At 45.1% G+C, this 23,402-nt stretch overlaps 1 protein-coding gene across 4 annotated transcripts in view; it reads left to right on the top strand.

The window, feature by feature from the left end:
- The window catches only part of LOC129695067 (uncharacterized), a 146,858-nt gene that overhangs the window by 23,585 nt on the left and 99,871 nt on the right, over positions 1-23,402 (top strand). For 3 of the 4 annotated variants that reach the window (XM_055631820.1, XM_055631819.1, XM_055631818.1), the window contains 2 exons: positions 3,377-3,478; positions 20,789-20,851. In XM_055631820.1, coding sequence (XP_055487795.1) covers positions 3,377-3,478; positions 20,789-20,851 — 165 coding nt within the window. The remainder of the gene's footprint in view (positions 1-3,376; positions 3,479-20,788; positions 20,852-23,402) is intronic. The other variant, XM_055631821.1, reaches the window with a different exon arrangement.

The raw sequence follows: 23,402 nt of genomic DNA, 5'->3' as shown, positions 1-23,402 counted from the left end.
CTAGCAGTTTCCCCACTACCGATGTTAGAGTAACTGGTCTGTAATTCCCCGTTTTCTCTCACCCTCCCTTTTTAAAAAGTGGGGCTACGTTTGCAACCCGCCAATCCTCAGGAACTACTCCAGAATCTAAAGAGTTTTGAAAAATTATCACTAATGCATCCACTATTTCTGGAGCTACTTCCTTAAGTACTCTGGGATGCAGCCTATCTGGCCCTGGGGATGTATCGGCCTTTAATCCATTCAATTTACCTAACACCACTTCCTGGGTAACCTGGATTTCACTCAGATCCTCCATCTCATTTGACCCGCGGTCCCCTGCTATTTCCGGCAGATTATTTATGTCTTCCTTAGTGAAGACGGAACCAAAGTAGTTATTCAATTGGTCTGCCATGGAGCTGTGTCAGGGCCTGACAGACATTGACGCCAACAGAGACTACAATCTGGCTGCTCAACACCCGACTTGAGATCTAACTATTCCTTTGGTTTATGTTTCATTTGCAAGAAGAAGAAGAGGAAGAAATGTACGGGGATCGCTGGTTGACACAGACTCGGTGGGCCGAAGGGCCGGTTTCCACGCTGTATCTCTAAAGTAAACTCCAAAGTGAAAGATGAGAGATTTCAGAAGGACTTCTGGCAATTTTTTCACTCAGACGGTAGTCTATATCTGGAAAAAGCTGCAAGGGAAAGTTAAGGAAGTGGATACAATTACAACTTTTAAAACACATTTAGACAGACATGTAGATCGGAAAGGGTTTTGAGTGCCATGTGCCAAATGCAGGCAAATGGGACTCTGCCAACTTGGCCAACATGGTCAATGATGGGCCAAAGGGCCTGTTTCTGTGCTGTACATTTCTATATACGTTGCCTTAGTTAGCTGGCGATTTGAGAAAATATGACCTCTTGAAATTATAAATAAGAGGGGAAATAGCAGGGTTCAAATTTCTGATTCATTCAATTACATCCTTTGGAAATACTTGCTCTTGAGTTATAGCTGGACTACTGGTGAGGAGATGGTGCCAAGAGCAACTGCGGAAAGGAGAAAGGGGGAATTTTAATGTAATGTGGAATGATTTGTGGGATAGAGTGATCTACCAGAGAGAATGGCTGAAATCCAATCGATGATGGTTTTTAAAAGAGATTTGCATCAATATTATACTTGGAGAAATATTGAAGTTGGATGGAAACAAATGTTTGACTCTTTCCAGGGGCCAGTTTCTCATGTACTGCTCCTTACGCTACATGCTCGATCTTGCATGTAGATTCAACTTCTGTTTTGCTGGTATGTTGAGGAAGGTTCACCAGCCCCGACGTGAGGTTTGATCGCCCAGCGCGGGGGAGCCGAAACCCCCCCCCCCCCCCCCGATGCAGGAGCTGAAAGCCTCAACGTGGAGGGCCCAAACGCTGCCAGCTACGTGTGTCAAATTCATCCCCTTCCACCGGGGGCTCGAGGCCCACGGCCGAGGAAGAACAAAAGGAAGGACTTGAACTTTATTTTGCCTTCCATCACAGTGAGGAATGTGTAGGAGTCACTGTGGTGGATGTTCATGTTGAAATGTGTTTTTGAGTCTGTTGCTTCTAATTGTATGACTGACCTGCCCAGTGAAATTCCTCGTATGTTGCAAAACATACTTGGCGAATAAAGTGTGATTCTGATGTTTTGTAGCAAGAAATTGGATTTAATTAACAACCACCGTGTCTGAACCAGACAGGAAATGTGACAGACACCCATCTTTGAATGAGTTTGAATTTCTAATATCTTGCATTCTGTGAATTATAATTCAAGCTGGAAAGGGTACAGAGAAGATTTACGAAGATATTGCCAGGACTCAAGGGCCTGAGCTACAGGGAGAGGTTGGGGCAGGGCAGGCTAGGACTCTATTCCTTGGAGAGCAGGAGGATGAGGGAGTGATCTCATAGAGGAGTACAAAATCATGAATAGATCGGGTAGATGCACAGAGGCTCCTGCTACCACTCTCTGGGTAAAGAAGTTCCCCCCATATGACAGGTTTAAGGTTCTGGAAAGATTTGATTGAAACTGAGTTGAAATTTCTAATATCTGCAAAGGGTGGTGGTTGTGAATTATAATTCAAGCTGGAAAGGGTACAGAGAAGATTTACGAAGATATTGCCAGGACTCAAGGGCCTGAGCTACAGGGAGAGGTTGGGGCAGGGCAGGCTAGGACTCTATTCCTTGGAGAGCAGGAGGATGAGGGAGTGATCTCATAGAGGAGTACAAAATCATGAATAGATCGGGTAGATGCACAGAGGCTCCTGCCCAAAGTAGGGGAAATCGAGGACCAGATGACAGGTTTAAGGTGAGGGGGGAAAGATTTGATAGGAAACTGAGGGGTAACTTTTTCACTTTTGCAAAGGGTGGTGGGTGCATGGAATGCACTGTAGTGCCAGAGGAGGTAGTTGAGTCAGGTACTATCGAATACGTTTAGGAAACGTTTGGACGGGTACATGGATAGGACAGGTTTAGAGGGATATGGGCCTGATGCAGGCAAGTGCATTATGGAATTCCCTGCCACAGGGGGCAGTGGAGGCTAAGTCACTGGATGGATTTAAGAGAGAGTTAGATAGAGCTCTAGGGGCTAGTGGAGTCAAGGGATATGGGGAGAAGGCAGGCACGGGTTATTGATAGGGGAAGATCAGCCATGATCACAATGAATGGCGGTGCTGGCTCGAAGGGCCGAATGGCCTCCTCCTGCAACTATTTTCTATGTTTTCTATGTTTCTATGTAAGTGGGGTGAGTGTAGATGGGACAAGTTGATGTTGGCCAGTGTGGGCAAGTTGGGTCGATGGGCCTGTTTCCATGCTGCATCACTCTACGCTCCATCACTCTACGCTCCATCACTCTACGCTCCATCACTCTACGCTGCATCACTCACTCTCACTCTATGCTGCATCACTCTACACTGCATCACTCTACACTGCATCACTCTACACTGCATCACTCTACGCTGCATCACTCTATGCTGCATCACTCTACACTGCATCACTCTACACTGCATCACTCTAGGCTGCATCACTCTATCACTCTGCATCACTCTACGCTGCATCACTCTACACTGCATCACTCTACGCTGCATCACTCTACGCTGCATCACTCTACGCTGCATCACTCTGCATCACTCTACGCTGCATCACTCTACGCTGCATCACTCTACGCTCCATCATCTATGCTGCATCACTCTATGCTGCATCACTCTAGGCTGCATCACTCTACGCTGCATCACTCTACACTGCATCACTCTACGCTGCATCACTCTATGACTCTATACTGGCAACTTTCCCTGAGCTAAAAAAAACAATGAAATGATTGTCATTGTTCTACAAGGCTGTTAAAACACTGGTCAATCCTTCTGTCTTTCAGAGAGGCTCTCCTCCCCGATTCAACCACCTTGCTGCTATACCACCCCTTTTTCGTCGGCTGAGCTATTGTCGAGCCAAAACCTCAGTGGAACATCAACGTTTTGTAAGTACTATTCTCAACGCAGAAATGTAGACAGAAACTGACTGGAAGTGGACTGAAGGCAAGATGAAGGAGGTGACATTGTAGAGTTGCTGCCCTACAGAGCCAGAGACCTGGTTTTGGTCCTGACTACAGGTGCTGTCTGTGTGGAGTTTGCACGTTCTCCCTGTAACTGTGTGGGTTTCTCCCACACTCCAAAGACATCCAGGTTTGTAGTTTAATTTGGTTTTGGAAACAATTGGGAATATTTGTCCCCAGTCTGCAGGCTGGTGTGAGTTGGTTGTTAGCTGTGGTGGGCACGAACTCCGTGGGCTGAAGGGCCTGTTTCCACGCTGTTTAGTTTTAATTTCTCTAAAACTAAAGATAAGGCAGTTAGAGAGCCTTCAAACTCAGGGTAAAGGGCCTGTCCCACTTGGGCGACCTAATCCGTGAGTTCTGGCGAGTTTGCCCTCGACTCATACTCGCACCATGGTCGACACGAGGTCCTAGGAGGTCTTGGTAACTCTCCTTCATGCTCAAGAGTGGGCTCCGCGAACTCGAGGCCTCAGCTAGGTTGCGACGTTTTTTTCAATATGTTAAAAAATGCCCGCGAGTAAAAAAAGGTCGCCATGGAAAAAATGGATACTTTTTTTACACGTAGGTTTAGTCGTAGTAGGTCGGCATGTTCGTTAGTTGTAGGTAATTGAGGTAGTCGAAGTGAGTCGTAGATAGTCTTCGTCATAGTCGAAGGGAGGTCAAAGGAGGTCATCTTCACTCTCCACTATTCGGTGTCCAATTTTCCCAAAGTTAGTCGTAGCTAGTTGAAGCTAGTCTTCAACATAGTCGAAGGAGGTCTTCAACATATCAATTTTTCAAACTCTCCTAAACTCTTCCAAACTCGCCAATTAGGTTGCACAAGTGGGACAGCCCCTTTAGCATTGAATCTCAGGGTTAGCTGGCAGAGCTTCAATCAGGCCTTTGCAGCCATCGTTTACATCCAAAATTGGTGGCTAGTGGAAAAAGTGGAATGTTCTTGTTCTCAATCAAAACACGGATTTTTTGGTCACCGTTTGCCCTTGCCTCATTATGATCAGGAAGGGAAAGGTGGTTTTCCTTGCTTGCAATCAGCTGCACTCTAATGGAAATAAAAGCAAGGTTTTATTTAATTTTAAAACAATATATTTCATTATAATAAATTGCTCATGAGATCAGACCTTCCTGAAAAAAAAATATCATTGAGTACTTGTACTTAACTGTGCAAGCAAGGATCAACACGCCTTGGTGATGTGTAAGAAAGAACTGCAGATGCTGGTTAAAATCGAAGGTAGACACAAAATGCTGGAGTAACTCAGCGGGACAGGCAGCATCTCTGGAGAGAAGGAACGGGTGATGTTTCAGGTCGAGACCTTTCTTTTTTTGTGCCTGGACTCGGGGAGGATAAAGGAACATGATATTTGTAGGATGTGCCCTCCCTTTAACACCTGCAGAAAGTCTACCCACCAACCTGCTTACAACCTAATGGATACTTGGGTAGTTTACAACCTAATGGTATGAGCATTGAATTCTCCAATTTCAGGCAACTAACCTACTAACAGCACCACCTCCTGGATGTTCACCCATTTCTCCCATTCCACCCCTGTCTCCTGTCTCTGCCACATCTCTTTACACCTACATTCATTCCTCTGGCTTCACAATCCTTACCTCTTCTATTCTTATCTCACCCATTCCATCTCTTCATCGATGGTCCAACCATCCACCTATCAAAAACCCCTCTCACCTGTATCCACCTATCACACACCAGGATTTGTTTCTTCCCCACCTCTCTCCTAGTTTTATCCACACCCTCACCCTCACCACAATTAAGGGTCCTTTCCCGAAGCATTACCCATCCATGTTATCTAGAGATGCTGCCTGACCTGCTGAGTTACTCCAGCACATTGTGTCTTTTTTTGTACTACTTTTGTTTTTAATCCAAGTAGTAAGAAAGAACTGCAGGTGCTGGTAAAATCGAAGGTAGACAAAAAATGCTGGGTAACTCAGCGGGACAGGCAGCATCTCGGGAGAGAAGGAATGGGTGACATTTCGGGTCGAGACCCTTCTTGAGCCAAGTTCATTTGGTCACCGGTTCCTTTTCTCCAGAGATGATGTCTAACCCACTGAGTCACTGAGTTCACTGTAGAGAGCATTCTGACTGGTTGCATCGTGCCCTGGTTCGGGAACTTGAACGTCCAGGAGCGGAAAAGACAACATAAAGTAGTGACCACTGCCCAGTCCATCACCAGCTTTGACCTCCCCACCATTGAAGGGATCTATCGTAGTCGCTGCCACAAAAAGGCAGCCAGCATCATCAGAGACCCACACCATCCTGGCCACACACTCATCTCACCACTGCCGTCAGGAAGAAGGTACAGGAGCCTGAAGACTGTAACGTCCAGGTTCAGGAACAGCTTCTTCCCCACAGCCATCACAACGAATAAGCTCTGAGCTCTGAACTGCAAAAGACAATAATATTACTTGTTATTTGCACAATATTTGTTATTTATTGAACTTTTTCTTTTTTTCCCGTTTTATACAATGTTTACATATTCACATATTGTGTTGTGCTGCAGCAAGTAAGAATTTTATTGTCCCATACGGAACCTATGACAATAAAACACTCTTGACTCTTGACTCCAGCATTTTTGTGTCCATCTTCATTTCATTCCCCTGTTTGATTGCAGTAATCAGTGAATGCCACTAGAGAGAGTCAGAGGTTTGACAAACTGCAGGAATCTTGGCTCAGTTTCATCCATGCCGTTTACTTGCCCACAATCGGAATGAGCACAAGTCTAACATTCCTAGTCTTCACAGGGAGGGGACGAGGAAACGGAGTTGGGCTGCCAGTCAATGGGAAAGCAGAAGATGTCAAGATCCTGTGACCATTAATGGCTCAGCTCATGGATATTTTAACCACCTATTTCTCAGCCAGTGGCAGGTCATTTTAGAAGCTGGATGTTATTGTGCTTCAGAGATTCTAGAGGGTGTTGAATGAAATATGTATTTTTGAAGTGTTTCTGGATGGGAGGATGAGTGAAGGGTGGGAGGATGAGTGAAGGGTGGGAGGATGAGTGAAGGTTTGGGGTGAGTTGGTGGAAGGGTGGGAGGGAGATAGAAGTAGTTTGAGAGGTTTAGCTGGTGAGTTGGTGGAAGCGGGTGACAACTGCTGTCAAGCTGGAAAGTGTACAGTGAAGATTTACGAGGATGTTGCCAGGACTAGAGGGTCTGAGTTATAGGGAGAGTTCTAGCCCTATCCAGAGAACCTGCCTCAGAGGGCGGTGGAGGCCGGTTCTCTGGATGCTTTCAAGAGAGAGCTGGATAGGGCTCTTAAAAATAGCGGAGTCAGGGGGATATAGGGAGAAGGGAGGAACAGGGTACTGATTGGGGATAATACACAATAGACAATAGGTGCAGGAGTAGGCCATTCGGCCCTTCGAGCCAGCACCGCCATTCAATGTGATCATGGCTGATCATCCCCAATCAGTACCCCGTTCCTGCCTTCTCCCCATATCCCCTGACTCTGCAATTTTTAAGAGCCCTATCTAGCTCTCTCTTGAAAGTATCCAGAGAATCTGCCTCCACCCTCTGTGGCAGAGAATTCCACAGACTCACTACTCTCTTTGAGAAAAAGTGTTTCCTCATCCCCGTTCTAAATGGCTTACCCCTTATTCTTAAACTGTGGCCCCTGGTTCTGGACTCCCCCAACATCAGGAACATGTTTCCTGCCTCTAGCGTGTCCAAGCACTTAACAATCTTATATGTTTCAATGAGATCCCCACTCATCCTTCTAAACTCTAGAGTGTACAAGCCCAGCTGCTCCAATTTCTCAGCATATGACAGTCCCGCCATCCCGGGAATTAACCTTGTAAACCTACACTGCACTCCCTCAATAGCAAAAATATCCTGTCTCAAAACTGCACACAATACTCCAGGTGTGGTCTCACTAGGGCCCTGTACAACTGCAGAAGGACCTCTTTGCTCCTATATTCGATTCCTCTTGTTATAAAGGCCAAAATGCCATTCGCTTTCTTCACTGCCTGCTGTACCTGCATGCTTACTTTCATAGACTGATGTACAAGGACCCCCAGATCCCGTTGTACTTCCCCTTTTCCCAACTTGACGCCATTTAGATAGTAATCTGCCTTCCTGTTTTTGCTACCAAAGTGGATAACCTCACATTTATCCACATTAAACTTCATCTGCCATGCATCTGCCACTCCCTCAACCTGTCCAAGTCACCCTGCATTCTCATAGCATCCTCCTCACAGTTCACACTGCCACCCAGCTTTGTGTCATCTGCAAATTTGCTAATGTTACTTTGAATCCCTTCATCCAAATCATTGATGTGTATTGTAAATAGCTGCGGTCCCAGCACCGAGCCTTGTGGTACCCCACTAGTCACTGCCTGCCATTCTGAAAGGGACCCGTTAATCCCTACTCTTTGTTTCCTGTCTGCCAACCACTTCTCTATCCATGTCAGCACTCTACCCCCAATACCATGTGCCCTAATTTTGCCCACTAATCTCCTATGTGGGACCTTATCAAATGCTTTCTGAAAGTCCAGGTGCTCTACATCCACTGGCTCCCCCTTGTCCATTTTCCTAGTTACATCTTCAAAAAATTCCAGAAGATTAGTCAAGCATGATTTCCCCTTCGTAAATCCATGCTGACTCGGACCGATCCTGTTACTGCTATCCAAATGTTCGGCTATCTCATCTTTTATAATTGACTCCAGCATCTTCCCCACCACCGATGTCAGGCTAACTGGTCTATAATTCCCCGTTTTCTCTCTCCCACCTTTCTTAAAAAGTGGGATAACATTAGCTACCCTCCAATCCACAGGAACTGATCCTGAGTCTATAGAACATTGGAAAATTATCACCAATGCATCCACAATTTCTAGAGCCACTTCCTTAAGTACCCTGGGATGCAGACCATCAGGCCCTGGGGATTTATCAGCCTTCAGTCCCATCAGTCTATCCAACACCATTTCCTGCCTAATGTGGATTTCCTTCAGTTCCTCCGTCACCCCAGATCCTCTGGCCACTAGTAAATCAGGAAGATTGTTTGTGTCCTCCTTAGTGAAGACGGATCCAAAGTACCTGTTCAACTCATCTGCCATTTCCTTGTTCCCCATAATAAATTCACCTTTTTCAGTCTTCAAGGGTCCAACTTTGGTCTTAACTAATGTTTCCTCTTCACATACCTAAAGAAGCTTTTAATATCCTGCTTTATATTCTTGGCTAGCTTACCTTCGTACCTCATCTATTCTCCCCGTATTGCCTTTTTAGTTATCTTCTGTTGCTCTTTAATCATTACCCAATCCTCTGGCTTCCCGCTCATCTTTGCTACGTTGTACTTCTTCACTTTAATGTTTATACTGTCCCTGACGTTTCTTGTCAGCCACGGTCACCCCTTTCTCCCCTTGGAATCTTTCTTCCTCCTCGGAATGAACTGATCCTGCACCCTCTGTATTATTCCTAGAAACACCTGCCATTCTTGTTCCACTGTCATCCCTGCTGGTATATCTTTCCAGTCAACTGTGGCCAGCTCCTCCCTCATGGCCCCATAGTCCCCTTTATTCAACTGCAACACTGACACCTCCGATCAACTCTTCTCAGCCATGATCACATTGAATGGCGGTGGTGGCTCGAAAGGCCGAATGGCCTACTCCTGCACCAATTGTCTATTGTCTATTGTCATTTAGTGCCTATCCTGCTGGATGTAAGGAAAGTTGCTATTGAATTTGCTTGCCTCATGCATTCATTGCTGTCTAAAAGAAGGTTAAATAAGGGAAAACATTTAACATGGTATCATAGAGAGAACAAAAAACAGTGAAACTAATTTGATAGCTTCACCACTGAACAGACGCTGGCATGCTGGGTTGAACGGGCTTGGTTGTTTAGGCACCGTTCTCAGATTCCACACAAAGGAACAATTCAAAGCCTGTGGCATGACTGCCAGGGTCTCTGGCCACTTGGCTGTGTGCTTGGAGATTCAACTGAATGAAAGTGGAAAAACAGACAACAGTTCCCAACACAAATAAAAATCAAAGCACTGGAGTATCTCAGAGGGTCAGGCAACATCTCTGCAAGAGTAACTCATCCATATCTCACCTTTCCCTTTCCCCTGACTCTTCGTCTAAAGAAGGGTCTCGACCCGGAACGTCACCTATTCCTTTTCTCCAGAGATGCTGCCTCACCCGCTGGGTCACTCCAGCTTTTTGTGTCTATCTTCAACAGACAATAGACAATAGGTGCAGGAGTAGGCCATTCGGCCCTTCGAGCCAGCACCGCCATTCAACGTGATCATGACTGATCATTCACAATCAGTACCCCGTTCCTGCCTTCTCCCCATATCCCCTGACTTCGCTATCTTTAAGAGCCCTATCCAGCTCTCTCTTGAAAGTATCCAGAGAACCGGCCTCCATCGCCCTCTGAGACAGAGAATTCCACAGACTCACAACTCTCTGTGTGAAAAAGTGTTTCCTCATCTCCGTTCTAAATGGCAAACCCTTATTCTTAAACTGTGGCCCCTGGTTCTGGACTGCCCCAACATCGGGAACATGTTTCCTGCCTCTAGCGTGTCCAAACCCTTAACAAACTTATATGTTTCAATAAGAACCCCTCTCATCCTTCTAAACTCCAGAGTATACAAGCCCAGCCGCTCCATTCTCTCAGCATATGACAGTCCCGCCATCCCGGGAATTAACCTTGTACCTCTTCAGTTTACGTGGTATTCTTCGGGTTAAACCAGCATCTGCAGTTCCTTCCTAAACATCTCTGGAGGACGTGGATGGGTGACGTTTCAGCTCAGGACTCTTCTTCGCATCTGATGGTAGTAGGTGGGAGAAAACTTTTAAAAAGTTGCTAACTCCCCTTTCCCATTCCCACATGGACCTTTCTGTCCTGGATCTCCTCCCTTCCCAGAGTCAGGAACAACAATTCATATTCTGCTTGGGTAGAAAGATTGAATTCTCCAGTTTTTGGTAATATCTCCCAAATTATTTTTTCCCACCCTAGTGTTCCCCCATTTCTCCTACAATCCTTCCTCCCCCATCTCCACTCTATCCAATCCCTCCCTCTGGCATTACATTTCTTCCCCCTTCCATCTTTATCTGACCCATAAAAGATATTCACTGGAGTTTAGATGGATGAGGGGGAATCTTATAGAAACATATAAAATTATAAAAGGACTGGACAAGCCAGATGCAGGAAAAATGTTCCCAATGTTGGGCGAGTCCAGAACCAGGGGCCACAGTCTTAGAATAAAGGGGAGGTCATTTAGGACTGAGGTGAGAAAAAACGTTTTCACCCAGAGTGTTGTGAATTTATGGAATTCCCTGCCACAGAGGGCAGTGGAGGCCAAGTCACTGGATGGATTTAAGAAAGAATTAGATAGAGCTCTAGGGACTAGTAGAATCAGGGATATGGGGAGAAGGCAGGCACGGGTTATTGATTGGGGATGATCAGCCATGATCACATTGAATGGCGGTGCTGGCTCGAAGGGCCGAATGGCCTCCTCCTGCACCTTTTTTCTATTGTTTATTGTGATTCCACTTTCACGATCGCACAGGGGGCACTTTTTACAGAGGCCAATTGACCTACAAACCCGCATGTCTAGAATGCAGGAGGAAATCCACGGGGTAACGTGCAAACTCCACACAGGCAGCATCCGAGGGCAGGATCAAACATGGGTCTCTGACACTGTGCGGCAGCAGCACTACCTGCTGCTTGATCGTATTATTGTGTAGCTGCCATTCATTTGTGTGGCAACCGATTTTGAATCTATATATGCAAATTAGTTGTAGGGCAACGATGCCAAAACAATTAATAATTGAAAATATTCATAGCTTTGTAAATTGACATGAGGAATTGTCCAAGTCAAGGCTGTGGAGGCCAAGTCAGTGGATATGTTTAAGGCAGAGATAGATGGATTCTTGATTAGTACGGGTGGCAGGGGTTATGGGGAGAAGGCAGGAGAATGGGGTTAGGAGGGAGAGATAGATCAGCTGTGATTGGATGGTGGGGTAGACTTGAAGGGCCGAATGGCCTAACTCTGCTCCTGTCACTTATGAACGTATGAAGTCAGATCTGCTTGTTGTTGTTGTTGTTGTGGAGCCCACACACAAGATCTGAAGTTGTTCGGCCAGAACTGAACACACGTCTCGGCATCTGCAATGGTGTCTGTCTTGCTGCTTCTTGTGCTTGTTGTCCGTGGTGGTGGAGAGATTGGTGGAAACAGGGCCGCGATCGACGTGAACGCTCTTTGCTTGACCCCGATGAAGTCAGATTAATCTCAGTCTTTCCTTTTGGCCCTTCCTAGTTTTTCACACTTTGTTTCACATGCAACATTTTTTCCTTGCAATGTGGTTCTGATTAGAAACAGGGGGTAAACATTGTGGAATCCCTGTTCTAGGCTGCTGGGAATGAGTCAAGAACACTCAGCTCCTAAATCTCCAAGGGGACCTTGCAGGTTCAAAAACAATGGCTTTCTCTGCCCCTACCCTGTTTGGCTGCTTGTTTTGGCTGTTCCTATGCTAAATGTTCTGTGAAGTTGTCAGGAAATGATGGATGGGGAAGGCGTTGGATCTTGCAATGACCACGGTTGCTTTCTGTTCTACCTGTTCCTCCGTCTTCCGCTGAAATGTTTAGATCCACGTGTGTGGCCTCGTACTGTGGGAGGTTGTATGTAAGGGGGAAAGTACACAGTTAATGGCAGGTTCCTTGGCAGCACCGACGTACAGAGACATCTCGGGATCCAAGTCCATCAACTCTCTGAAAGTGGCAATGAAAATAGAGATGGTGTCTGATATGCTTGCCTTCATTGGTGGTGGCTTTGCGTACAAGAGTCAGGAAGTCATGAAGATAGATACAGAATGCTGGAGTAAAGGGCCTGCCCCACTTTCATGACCTAATTCACAACCTTTTTTACTTGTGGGCATTTTTCATCATGTTGAAAAAACGCCCCGACCTACTTGATGCCACGAGTACCTACGACTAGCATCACGACATGCCTACGACCTACCTACGCCCTCCTAGGACCTCCTACGACCACGTGACGACTATGCTGCGAGTATGAGTCAAGGGCAAACTCGCCAGAGGTGGTGAATTAGGTGGTGAAAGTGGGACAGGCCCTTTACTCAGCGGGTCAGGCAGCATCTGTGGAGAAAAGGGACAGGTGATGTTTCAGGTCGGAACTCTTCTTCAGGAAGTCACTATGCAGCTCTATAGGTCTCTGGCCAGACCACATTTGGAGTATTGCACACTTTGGGGGATGGCTGTTGTCTTCAGCCCAATGCTGGATGCATTTACCTGCGCCGTTAGGCTTGGACCTCTGGTTCTGGACTTCTTCACCATCTCAAAACACCTTGTTTGTAGATAGACACAAAATGCTGCAGTAACTCAGTGGGTCAGGCAGCAATCTGGGGAAAATTGAATAGGTGATGTTTCGGGTCGAGACCCTTCTACAGTCAGAGTCAGGGGTGGGAAACTAGAGATATGAAAAGGTACAGAAAACAAAAGATCTATTATCAGATTCTAATATCAGTCCAAGATGGAATATCTATACAGATTCTTTACATTCTATACATTTCAATGAGTAAATATAAGCCCAATTGTCCCAACCTGTCTTCATACATCAGTCTGTTGTTAATCTTGGAACTAGTCTCGTCAAACTTTGCTGCCCTCCTTCCTCAGAGAAGAAGAGCAAAACTATTCGCAAGTCTGGCCTCACCAAGGCTCGTTAATGTTAAAGTAAGGCCCTGCTCCTGATCACAACCCCATGGCTGGAGTTTGATCTTGTTATCCCTTTCAAAACTGGACCTCTCCCCAATTCACAAAGAGAAGCTCGATGTTTGATGTCTGATTTCACAACAAGACTCCGAATAACCAACAAAGACTTTAATGGCTTGGGGGGAACCACAGAGTGGTGGATGTAAGGGGGAATCACAGTGTGGTGGTGGATGTAAGGGGGAATCACAGGGTGGTGGATGTAAGGGGGAATCACAGCGGTGGTGGATGTAAGGGGGAATCACAGTGCGGTGGTGGATGTAAGGGGGAATCACAGGGTGGTGGATGTAAGGGGGAATCACAGGGTGGTGGATGTAAGGGGGAATCACAGGGTGGTGGATGTAAGGGCGAATCACAGGGTGGTGAATGTAAGGGGGAATTAGAGGGTGGTGGATGTAAGGGGGAATCACAGTGCGGTGGTGGATGTAAGGGGGAATCACAGGGTGGTGGATGTAAGGGGGAATCACAGCGGGGTGGATGTAAGGGGGAATCAGGGGGTGGATGTAAGGGGGCGGTGGTGGATGTAAGGGGGAATCACAGGGTGGCGAATGTAAGGGGGAATCACAGTGGTGGATGTAAGGGGGAATCACAGCGGGGTGGATGTAAGGGCAATTTCTTTATTTTCCAATGTCCAACTTTCCGTTGCCATGACTACACAGGGGTTTAGGAGTGATCTTACGCAGACCTAATAGAACAGATCTTCCAATGGTTATTTGCAGTTTCATTGACTCTTTATTGAAGCAGTTGTACAAACAAAGGGATGAATGTAGCAGGTTTTCCTTATTCTCATACAAACTGTAACTTTCTGTTCTCACCCATCTGGTGACAACTGCGTACTCTCCTCCTCCTATGCCTGGTCTGTCACTCCCTGTCCCATAAGCCCAAGTGTCCAAAATATTACTGCTAGAAATAGCTAGACAAAATAAGATAATGTGGCAACTGTAACTAGCCTAAACATAAATGGCTCCTACAAAGATATCAACTGCACTTCAAGAAGTAGGCTGCTAGGCAGGCACATGTTAGGAGCTTTTTTGGGTGGGCACATGGATATGCAGGGCAGAGTCAAGAGTGTTTTATTGTCATTTGTCCCGAAATAGAATAATGAGATTCTTACATGCAGCAGCACAACAGATATGTAAACATTGAAATATTCCGTAAAGCCCTTCATGAATTAAAAAAAGTTCAGTATATATATATATATATATATATAAAGAAAGCAGACAGACAAGTAAATAAACAATAATAGTGCAAAGTTAAAAATAATACCCCCTAGGCTAGTCTATATGTCTACGTGTTCGGCACGGACTAGAAGGGTCGAGATGGCCTGTTTCGGTGCTGTAATTGTTATATGGTTATATGGTTATATAGTTGGGAACCTATTCGGAGGTTTTATTCAAATGCTGCTAAGTTATATTATTATTCAGTAAAAACTCAGCGGGTGAGGCAGCATCTATGGAGAGAAGGAGGGTCTCGACCCGAAACGTCACCTCATCCTTCGCTCCATAGATGCTGCCTCACCCGCTGAGTTTCTCCAGCATTTAAGTCTACCTTTGATTTTTCCAGCATCTGCAGTTCTTTCTTACACATTAATTATTCAGTAATGATTCCGGTTTAAGGTTGTTATTCACATGTATCAAGGTACAGTAAAAAGCTGTGTATGGCATGCTATCCAATTGCATCAGATAATTCTCAACATAAATTCAAACAAGCCAAACTCAAGTACAATCAGAAGAGCAAACTGGGAGGTATAGCGTCAGGGAACAGCAGTCAGGAGTGTAAGGAGTTGATGGTGAGGAGGAGTTGAGGTACATATTGGTGACGAGTCTGGTCTGTGTGCTGGACTGGCCTACAGTTACAACTCTCTGCATAAGAATGGACATTGATATAAGCAGCTAAATGCAACTTAAGCTAAGTAGATTTTTAAAAGCTCAAAAGAACTTAATGCAAACCTAGTACATATACTTCACAAGCTAGTGTTTATTTTGTTAAATAATGACTATAATACATTCCAGAGTAAGATCCTCATTTTAGTTTAGTTTTGAGATACAGCGCGGACACAGGCCCTTCTGCCCATCAGGTCCACTCAGACCAGCGATCCCCGCACACTAACACTCTCCTAAACACACTAGGGACATTTTTTACATTTACCAAGCCAATTAACCTACAAACCCATACGTCTTTGGAGTCATAGATACATAGAAATATAGAAAATAGGTGCAGGAGGAGGCCATTCGGTCCTTCGAGCGAGCACCGCCATTCATTGTGATCATGGCTGATCATCCCCAATCAATAACCCGTGCCTGCCTTCTCCCCATATCCCTTGATTTCACTAGCCCCTAGAGCTCTATCTAACTCTCTCTTAAATCCATCCAGTGACTTGGCCTCCACTGCCCTCTGCGGCAGGGAATTCCACAAATTCACAACTCTCTTGGTGAAAAAGTTTTTTCTCACCTCAGTCTTAAATGGCCTCCCCTTTATTCTAAGACTGTGGCCCATGGTTCTGGACTCGCCCAACATTGGAAACATTTTTCCTGCATTTAGCTTGTCCAGTCCTTTTATAATTTTATATGTTTCTATAAGATTCCCCCTCATCCTTGTAAACTCCAGTGAATACAAGCCTAGTCTTTTCAATCTTTCCTCATACGACAGTCCCGCCATCTCAGGGATCAATCTCGTGAACCTACGCTGCACTGCCTTAATCACAAGAATGTCCTTCCTCAAATTAGGAGACCAAAACTGTACACAATACTCCAGATGTGGTCTCACCAGAGCCCTATACAACTGCAGAAGAAGCTCTCTACTCCTATACTGAAATCCTCTTGTTATGAAGGCCAACATTCCATTAGCTTTCTTCACTGCCTGCTGTACCTGTAAGCCAACTTTCAGTGACCGGTGTACAAGGACGCCCAGGTCTCACTGCACCTCCCCCTTACCTAACCTAACCCCATTGAGATAATAATCTGCCCCCTTGATTTGAGGCCTGGAACCTCCTAACAACCTCTTCACAGTTCACACTGCCACCCAGCTTTGTATCATCTGCAAACTTGCTAGTGTTGCTCCTAATTCCCTCTTCCAAATCATTAATATATATATGGTAAACAGTTGCGGCCCCAACACCGAGCCTTGCGACACTCCACTCGCCACTGCCTGCCATTCTGAAAAGGACCCTTCACTCCTGTGTGGGAGGAAACCGAATATCTCAGAGAAAACCCACACAGGTCACGGGGAGAATATACAAACTCCATACAGACAGCACCCGTAGTCGGGATCGAACCCGGGTCTCCGGCGCTGCATTCACCGTAAGGCAGCAACTCTACCGCTGCGCCACTATGCTGCCTGAATAGAATCCAAAAGCCAGATTGGTAATCGAGTTTATAGCTCTGGTCATTGGCTTTCAAGTAAATGATGCTGTCAAACATTAAAGACACTGCACACGTATGAAAATCATTTTGTTTAAAAGCGATCGGATCATAAACTAGTTTGTGAATAAACTGGGTGCTCGAAGGGCCGAATGGCCTACTCCTTGCACCTAATTTCTATGTTTCTATGTTTCTAAATGCAATTGATGAGTATAACACGTGTGTTTACCCATGTAAGATTTTGATGGATGGAATTGGAATTAGAACTTCTGTGTGTAACTCTCCCCAGTGCACCATGCATCAACATCAGTTTATGCATCAAAGTTTAGTTTAGTCCAGTTTAGTTTATTATCACGTGTATCGAGGTACAGTGAAAAGCTTTTGTTGCGTGCTAACCAGTCAGCGGAAAGACAATACATGATTACAATCGAGATATTCACAGTGTACAGATACATGATAAAGGGAATAACGTTTAGCGCAAGGTAAAGCCAGTAAAGTCCGATCAAGGATAGTCCGAGGGTCACCAATGAGGTAGATAGTAGTTCAGCACTGCTCTCTGGTTGTGGTAGGATGGTTCAGTTGCCTGATAACAGCCGGGAAGAAACTGTCTCTGAATCTGGAGGTGTGCGTTTTCACACTTCTGTACATTTTGCCCGATGGGAGAAGAGGGAGAAGAGGGAGTGACCCGAGTGAGGCACGTCCTTGATGATAGAAACATAGAAACATAGAAATTAGGTGCAGGAGTAGGCCATTCGGCCCTTCGAGCCTGCACCGCCATTTAATATGATCATGGCTGATCATCCAACTCAGTATCCCGTACCTGCCTTTTCTCCATACCCTCTGATCCCCTTGGCCATAAGGGCCACATCTAACTCCCTCTTAGATGCTGCTGGCCTTGCCGAGGCAGCGTGAGGTGTAGATCGGGTCAGTGGAAGGGAGGTTGGTTTGTACGATGGTCTGGGCTGTGTCCACAATTCTGCAATTTCTCGCGGGTCTTGGACGGAGCTGTTCCCAAACCGTGCTGTGATGCATCCCGATGAAATGCTTTCTACGGCGCATCTGTAGAAGTTGGTGAGAGTTGTGGAGGACTCGCTGCACTTCCTAAGCCTTCTCAGCCTAAGCCACAAAGATGCCAGAAATCATGAACTGAAAGTTTCCTCCCTCGCTAGTATCAAGGAGCCTTTAGATATAACTTACTAATTGAGCCCAGTGCTCACAGGAGATAGGAAGTATTTTGGGTCGACATTTGGTTTAGACGGCACTGGGCCTGTACTCACTGGAGTTTAGAAGGATGAGGGGTCACCTCATTGAAACGTACCGAATAATGAAAGACTTGGATAGAGTGGATGTGGAGAGGATGTTCCCACTAGTGGGAGAGTCTCGGAGTAGATGTCACAGCCTCAGAATTAAAGGACGTTCCTTTCGGAAGGAGATGGGGAGAAATGTCTTTAGTCAGAGGGTGGTGAATCTGTGGAATTCTTTGCCACAGAAGGCTGTGGAGGCCAAGTCAGAGGATATATTTAAGGCAGAGATAGATAGATTTGTGATTAGTCGGAGGTTATGGGGAGAAGGCAGGAGAATGGGGTGAGGAAAGAGAGATAGATCAGCCATGATTGAATGGCAGAGGAGACTTGATGGGCCGAATGGCCTAATTCTGCTCCATTCCCTTATGACCTTATGACGAAATATCAGCTATCCATTTTCTCCAGAGATGCTTGATGTCTTCTCCAGCAACTTGAGTCTTTATAACTTGAATATTTGCAGAAAACAGCAGACTGACAATTGTATTCACCTGTATTTTACAGCAATTAACTAAACTCAATGGTTCAATGGTATTTGATTTCCTCATGCAGCTACGTTCAGTGAAATTCCTTTTCAGTTAAAATCTTAGACAATAGGTGCAGGAGTAGGCCATTCGGCCCTTCGAGCCAGCACCGCTTTGCACAGGCACAATCTTATGGGCCTGTCCTAGGCGACTCTTTAGGCGACTGCCAGGGACTAATTTTAATGGAACTCATCTACAACAACAAAAATTGTCACCACTGTCACCTGTAGTCGCCCAAAAAATCGCCTAAGTGAGACAGGCCCTTTACTATCTGTATCTTACTATACACAGGCACAGTTGCACTGCGTAAGAATAATAGACTACACAAGAGTCGCCACGTTTCCAGTACCATCTTTTAGTTTGGTATAGTTTAGAAATACCAGCGATCCCCACACACTTAAGCCCCTGTCCCACTTAGGAGACCTAAACAGCAACCTCTGGTGACCTTGCCCGCCACCCAAGGTTTCCATGAGGTCACCAGAGGTTTTGGTCACTCTCCCTAATGTTTGAAAGTGGTTTCCGCGGTGGTCGAAGCTTCATCTAGGTTGCTGCTATTTTTCCATCCTGATTAAAACTGGCCTTGACTATAAATAGGTTGCCGTTTTAAAAATCGATCATTTTTTAGTCGCAGGTCTAGTCGAAGCCGGTTTTCTTCATAGTCGAGGAAGGTTTTCAACATATGCGTGGGAGGTGGTAGGAGGTTGCAGGTCACCTCCACCTTGATGTATTTTTGGGTGGCGGGCAAGGTGACCAGAGGTTGCTGTTTAGATCTCCGAAGTGGGACAGGGGCTGTGCACTATCCAACACACACAGGGACAATTTACAATTATACCAAGCCGATTAACCTACAAACGTCCATCTTTGGAGTGTGGGAGGAAACCGGAGCACCCGGAGAAAACCCACGCAGGTCACAGGGAGAAGATACAGACAGCACCCGTGGTGAGGATGGAACCCGGGTGTAAGGCAGCAACTCTACCGCTGCACCACCATGCTGGATGTAAGCAAGCAAGTACCTGTATAAATATAGAGCACATTTCAGCAACAAGTCAATTCAAAGAGTTTTACACAAAGCATTAAAAACAATTAAAAACAGTCATTAAAAAGCATAGAAAATAAAAACAAGCTAAAATAGAATAAGGTGTATAAAATACAAGAATGAAAATTACAGTGCAGGGTTAGAAATGAATAATTATTTAATTTAATTTAATTTAAATTAAGAGTAATTAAAAGCAGTGTCAAACAGAAACGTCTTCAGCCCTAATTTAATAGAACTGAGAGTTGGAGCGGGCCTGCATTTATCTGCAAGTTTGCTCCATACATGTGGTGCATAAAAACTAAATGCTGCTTCTCCATGTTTAGTTCTGACTCTGGGGACAGAAGGCAGAGCTGCCCCAGACAAACTCCGACATCTGGATGGTTCATAATGTAGCAGAGGATCACAAAGGTTCATAAAAATGCTGGCGAAACTCAGCGGGTGCAGCAGCATCTATGGAGCGAAGGAAAGAGGCAACGTTTCTGGCCGAAACCCTTCTTGCTGCTGCACCCGCTGAGTTTCTCCAGCATTTTTGTGTACCTTCGATTTTCCAGCATCTGCAGTTCCTTCTTAAACACAGAGGATCACAAATGTATTTTGGCCCTAGACCATGGGCGGTTATGGTGGCGCAGCGGTAGAGTTGCTGCCTTACAGCGAATGCAGCGCAGGAGACCTCGGTTCGATGCTGACTACGGGTGCTGTCTGTACCAAGTTTGCACGTTCTCCTCCAAGATCTTCGGTTTCCTCCCACACTCCAAAGACGTACAGGTTTGTAGGTTAATTGGTTCGGTAAATATAAAAATTGTCCCTAGTGGATGTAGGATAGTGTTAATGTGCGGGGATCGCTGGTTGGCACGGACACGGTGGGCTGAAGGGCCTGTTTCCGTGCTGTATCTTTGTATCTCTAAACCATTCCGTACTTTATAAACCAACAGTAATATTTTGAAATTAATTGTTTGACAGGCTGGAAGCCAGTGTAAAGACCTCAAGTTTTGTGTGTGATGTGATCCACTTTCTTGGTCTTCGAGAGGTCCCGAGCAGCAGCGTACTGAATCAGCTGCAGCAGTCTAACCGGCTGTTTAGGGAACGTTCCCTTGGTGTCTGCCAGGGCAAACTCTGCTGGTCTGAGACTAAACAACTAACAATGTTTTCATTTAGTAAAGGACACCACGAATTTCAATCATGTGAGATGAAACTAAATTCTAATCCCTTCTCTAAATGTATAAATGGCTGGCATATCTCATAGATATTAAGATTTTATTGATTTTTTTTTTGTTTATTTCCTCCTAGAGAAAAATTGAAATGCTGAGAGTGATTGAACCTGCACAAGGTTTCAAAGGTGCTGCAGTCAAGGTGAATTTACTCCTTAGTTCTTATTTTTGACGCGGTTAAACCGATTAAACCGAATAAAGAAAATCCTGAAAATGGTAATGAATAGGAGCAGAATCAGGCCATTGGGCCAATCAAGTCTATTCCGCCATTCAATCAATGGACAATACACAATAGGTGCAGGAGTAGACCATTCGACCCTTCGAGCCAGCACCGCCATTCAATGTGATCATGGCTGATCATCCCCAATCAGTACCCCGTTCCTGCCTTCTCCCCATATCCCCTGACTCCGCTATCTTTAAGAGCCCCTAGCTCTCTCTTGAAAATATCCAGAGAATTGGCCTCCACCGCCCTCTGAGGCAGAGAATTCCACACTCACAACACTCTGTGTGAAAAAGTGTTTCCTCGTCTCCGTTCTAAATGGCTTACCCCTTATTCTTAAACTGTGGCCCCTGGTTCTGGACTCGCCCAACATTGGGAAAATCTTTCCTGCATCTAGCTTGTCCAGTCCTTTTATACTTTTTTTATATGTTTCTATAAGATTCCTCTATAAGATATAAGTGGGGTGCCTCAGGGATCTGTGTTGGGTCCTTTGTTGTTTGTCATGTACATCAATGATCTGGATGAAGGTGTGGTAAATTGGATTAGTAAGTATGCAGATGATACCAAGATAGGGGGTGTTGTGGATAATGAAGAGGATTTCCAAAGTCTACAGAGTGAAGGCCATTTGGAAAATGGGCTGAAAGATGCCCCAGTTTAATCTGATAAAGGATGTCCTTCCTGGCAGGACAAATTATAGGAGTACATGGTAAAACTAGGGAATTGAAGAATACTCAGAGGATGTGGTATAACCAGAGCCCTAGTTCCTTGAAGAAGAAGTCATAAGTGATTGGAGGTAGAAGAAAGCTTTTCGTATGCTAGCCTTTATAAATCAGAGCCATTAGCCTTTATCATAGCTGATCTATCTAAAATTGTACAAGGCATTGGTGAGACCAAATCTGGAGTATGGGGTACAATTTTGGTCGCCAAATTATAGGAAGGATGTCAACAAAATAGAGAGAGTACAGAGGAGATTTACTAGAATGTTGGCTGGGTTTCAACAACTAAGTTACAGAGATAGGTTGAACAAGTTAGGTCTTTATTCTCTGGAGCGCAGAAGGTTAAGGGGGGACCTGATAGAGGTCTTTAAAATGATGAGAGGGATAGACAGAGTTGATGTGGACAAGCTTTTCCCTTTGAGAATAGGGAAGCTTCAATCAAGAGGACATGACTTCAGAATTAAGGGACAGAAGTTTAGGTGTAATATGAGGGGGGAATATATATTCAAATGGCATATGGACACACTGATCTGTTCTGTATTCATGCCTACAATACTGTTGTGCTGAAGCAAAGCAAGAATTTCATTGTCCTATCTGATTCTTGAATCTTGAAACTTGACTTTCCGGGCCTTGTGTGACTCTATCCAACTGTTGTGAGTGAGTGGTGTACATGTGTCCCGACCCCACTCTGATTTGCATGTTCGAAGTGAAAGGTCACCTCTATTCTTGCTGCCAGAATATGCAACCTCACATTTACTTGGTTGAGTAACTCGCTAATTTATAAGCCTGTTCTACATGTTTATTACTGCCATCCTGTCATTTGTTACAGAGGTGTAACTCATTTGGCTAATCCTTTCCTGGTGTGTTTATTGTGCTCAGTTGCTAGTCTGACATACAAAGAATACTTCACGGTGTAAAGTTTAGAGAAACAAAGGGAGGGAGAGGGAGAGAGAGAAAGTAGATAATTTCCCACCAGTGACTTACCTATGATTACCTAGCTTACAGAAGGTAGACAGAAATGCTGGAGAAACTCAGCGGGTCAGGCAGCATCTATGGAGCGACGTTTTGGGTCGAGACCCTTCTGAAGAATTCCAGCATTTTTGTCTCCCTTCGATTTTTCCAGCATCTGTCTCACAAGGTCAACTGAAATGTCCACTTACCTTATTCTAACTCTTGACGAATATAGTTGAAAAATGTGCATTTTAGACCTCGCTCATGTTTCCGGCTCCACACTCAGGCAATTGTTCTTTAGGTAGACACAATGAACTTCAGATGCTGGATTATTGTGTAGAACACAGAGTGCTGGAGTAAAGCCCTTGGTCCCACTTTCACGACCTAATTGGCGACCTCTTCCGACTTTGCCCTTGACTCATACTCGTGAGTGGTCTCCGCGTACTCCTGGCCTCAAGTAGGTCGCGGCGTTTTTTCCAGCCTGTAAAAAAATGTCCACGAATGGAAAAAAGGTCAGCATGGAAAAAATGGATACTTTTTACTTGTAGGTAGGTCGTAGTAGGTTGTGATGGTAGTTGTAGGTAGTTGTAGATAGTTGTAGATAGTTGTAGGTAGTTGTAGATAGTTGTAGGTAGTTGTAGATAGTTGTAGACAGTTGTAGATAGTTGTAGATAGTTGTAGATAGTTGTAGGTAGTTGTAGGTAGTTGTAGATAGTTGTAGGTAGTTGTAGGTAGGTAGAGTTGAAGGTCAGATTGTAGATAGTTGTAGATAAGTGCTGGATAGTTTGGTCCCAGTTGTAGACAGT

This window comes from Leucoraja erinacea, unplaced genomic scaffold, assembly GCF_028641065.1.
Source record: "Leucoraja erinacea ecotype New England unplaced genomic scaffold, Leri_hhj_1 Leri_92S, whole genome shotgun sequence".
NCBI lineage: Eukaryota > Metazoa > Chordata > Chondrichthyes > Rajiformes > Rajidae > Leucoraja > Leucoraja erinaceus.
This window is presented reverse-complemented; position numbering and strand designations above follow the sequence as displayed.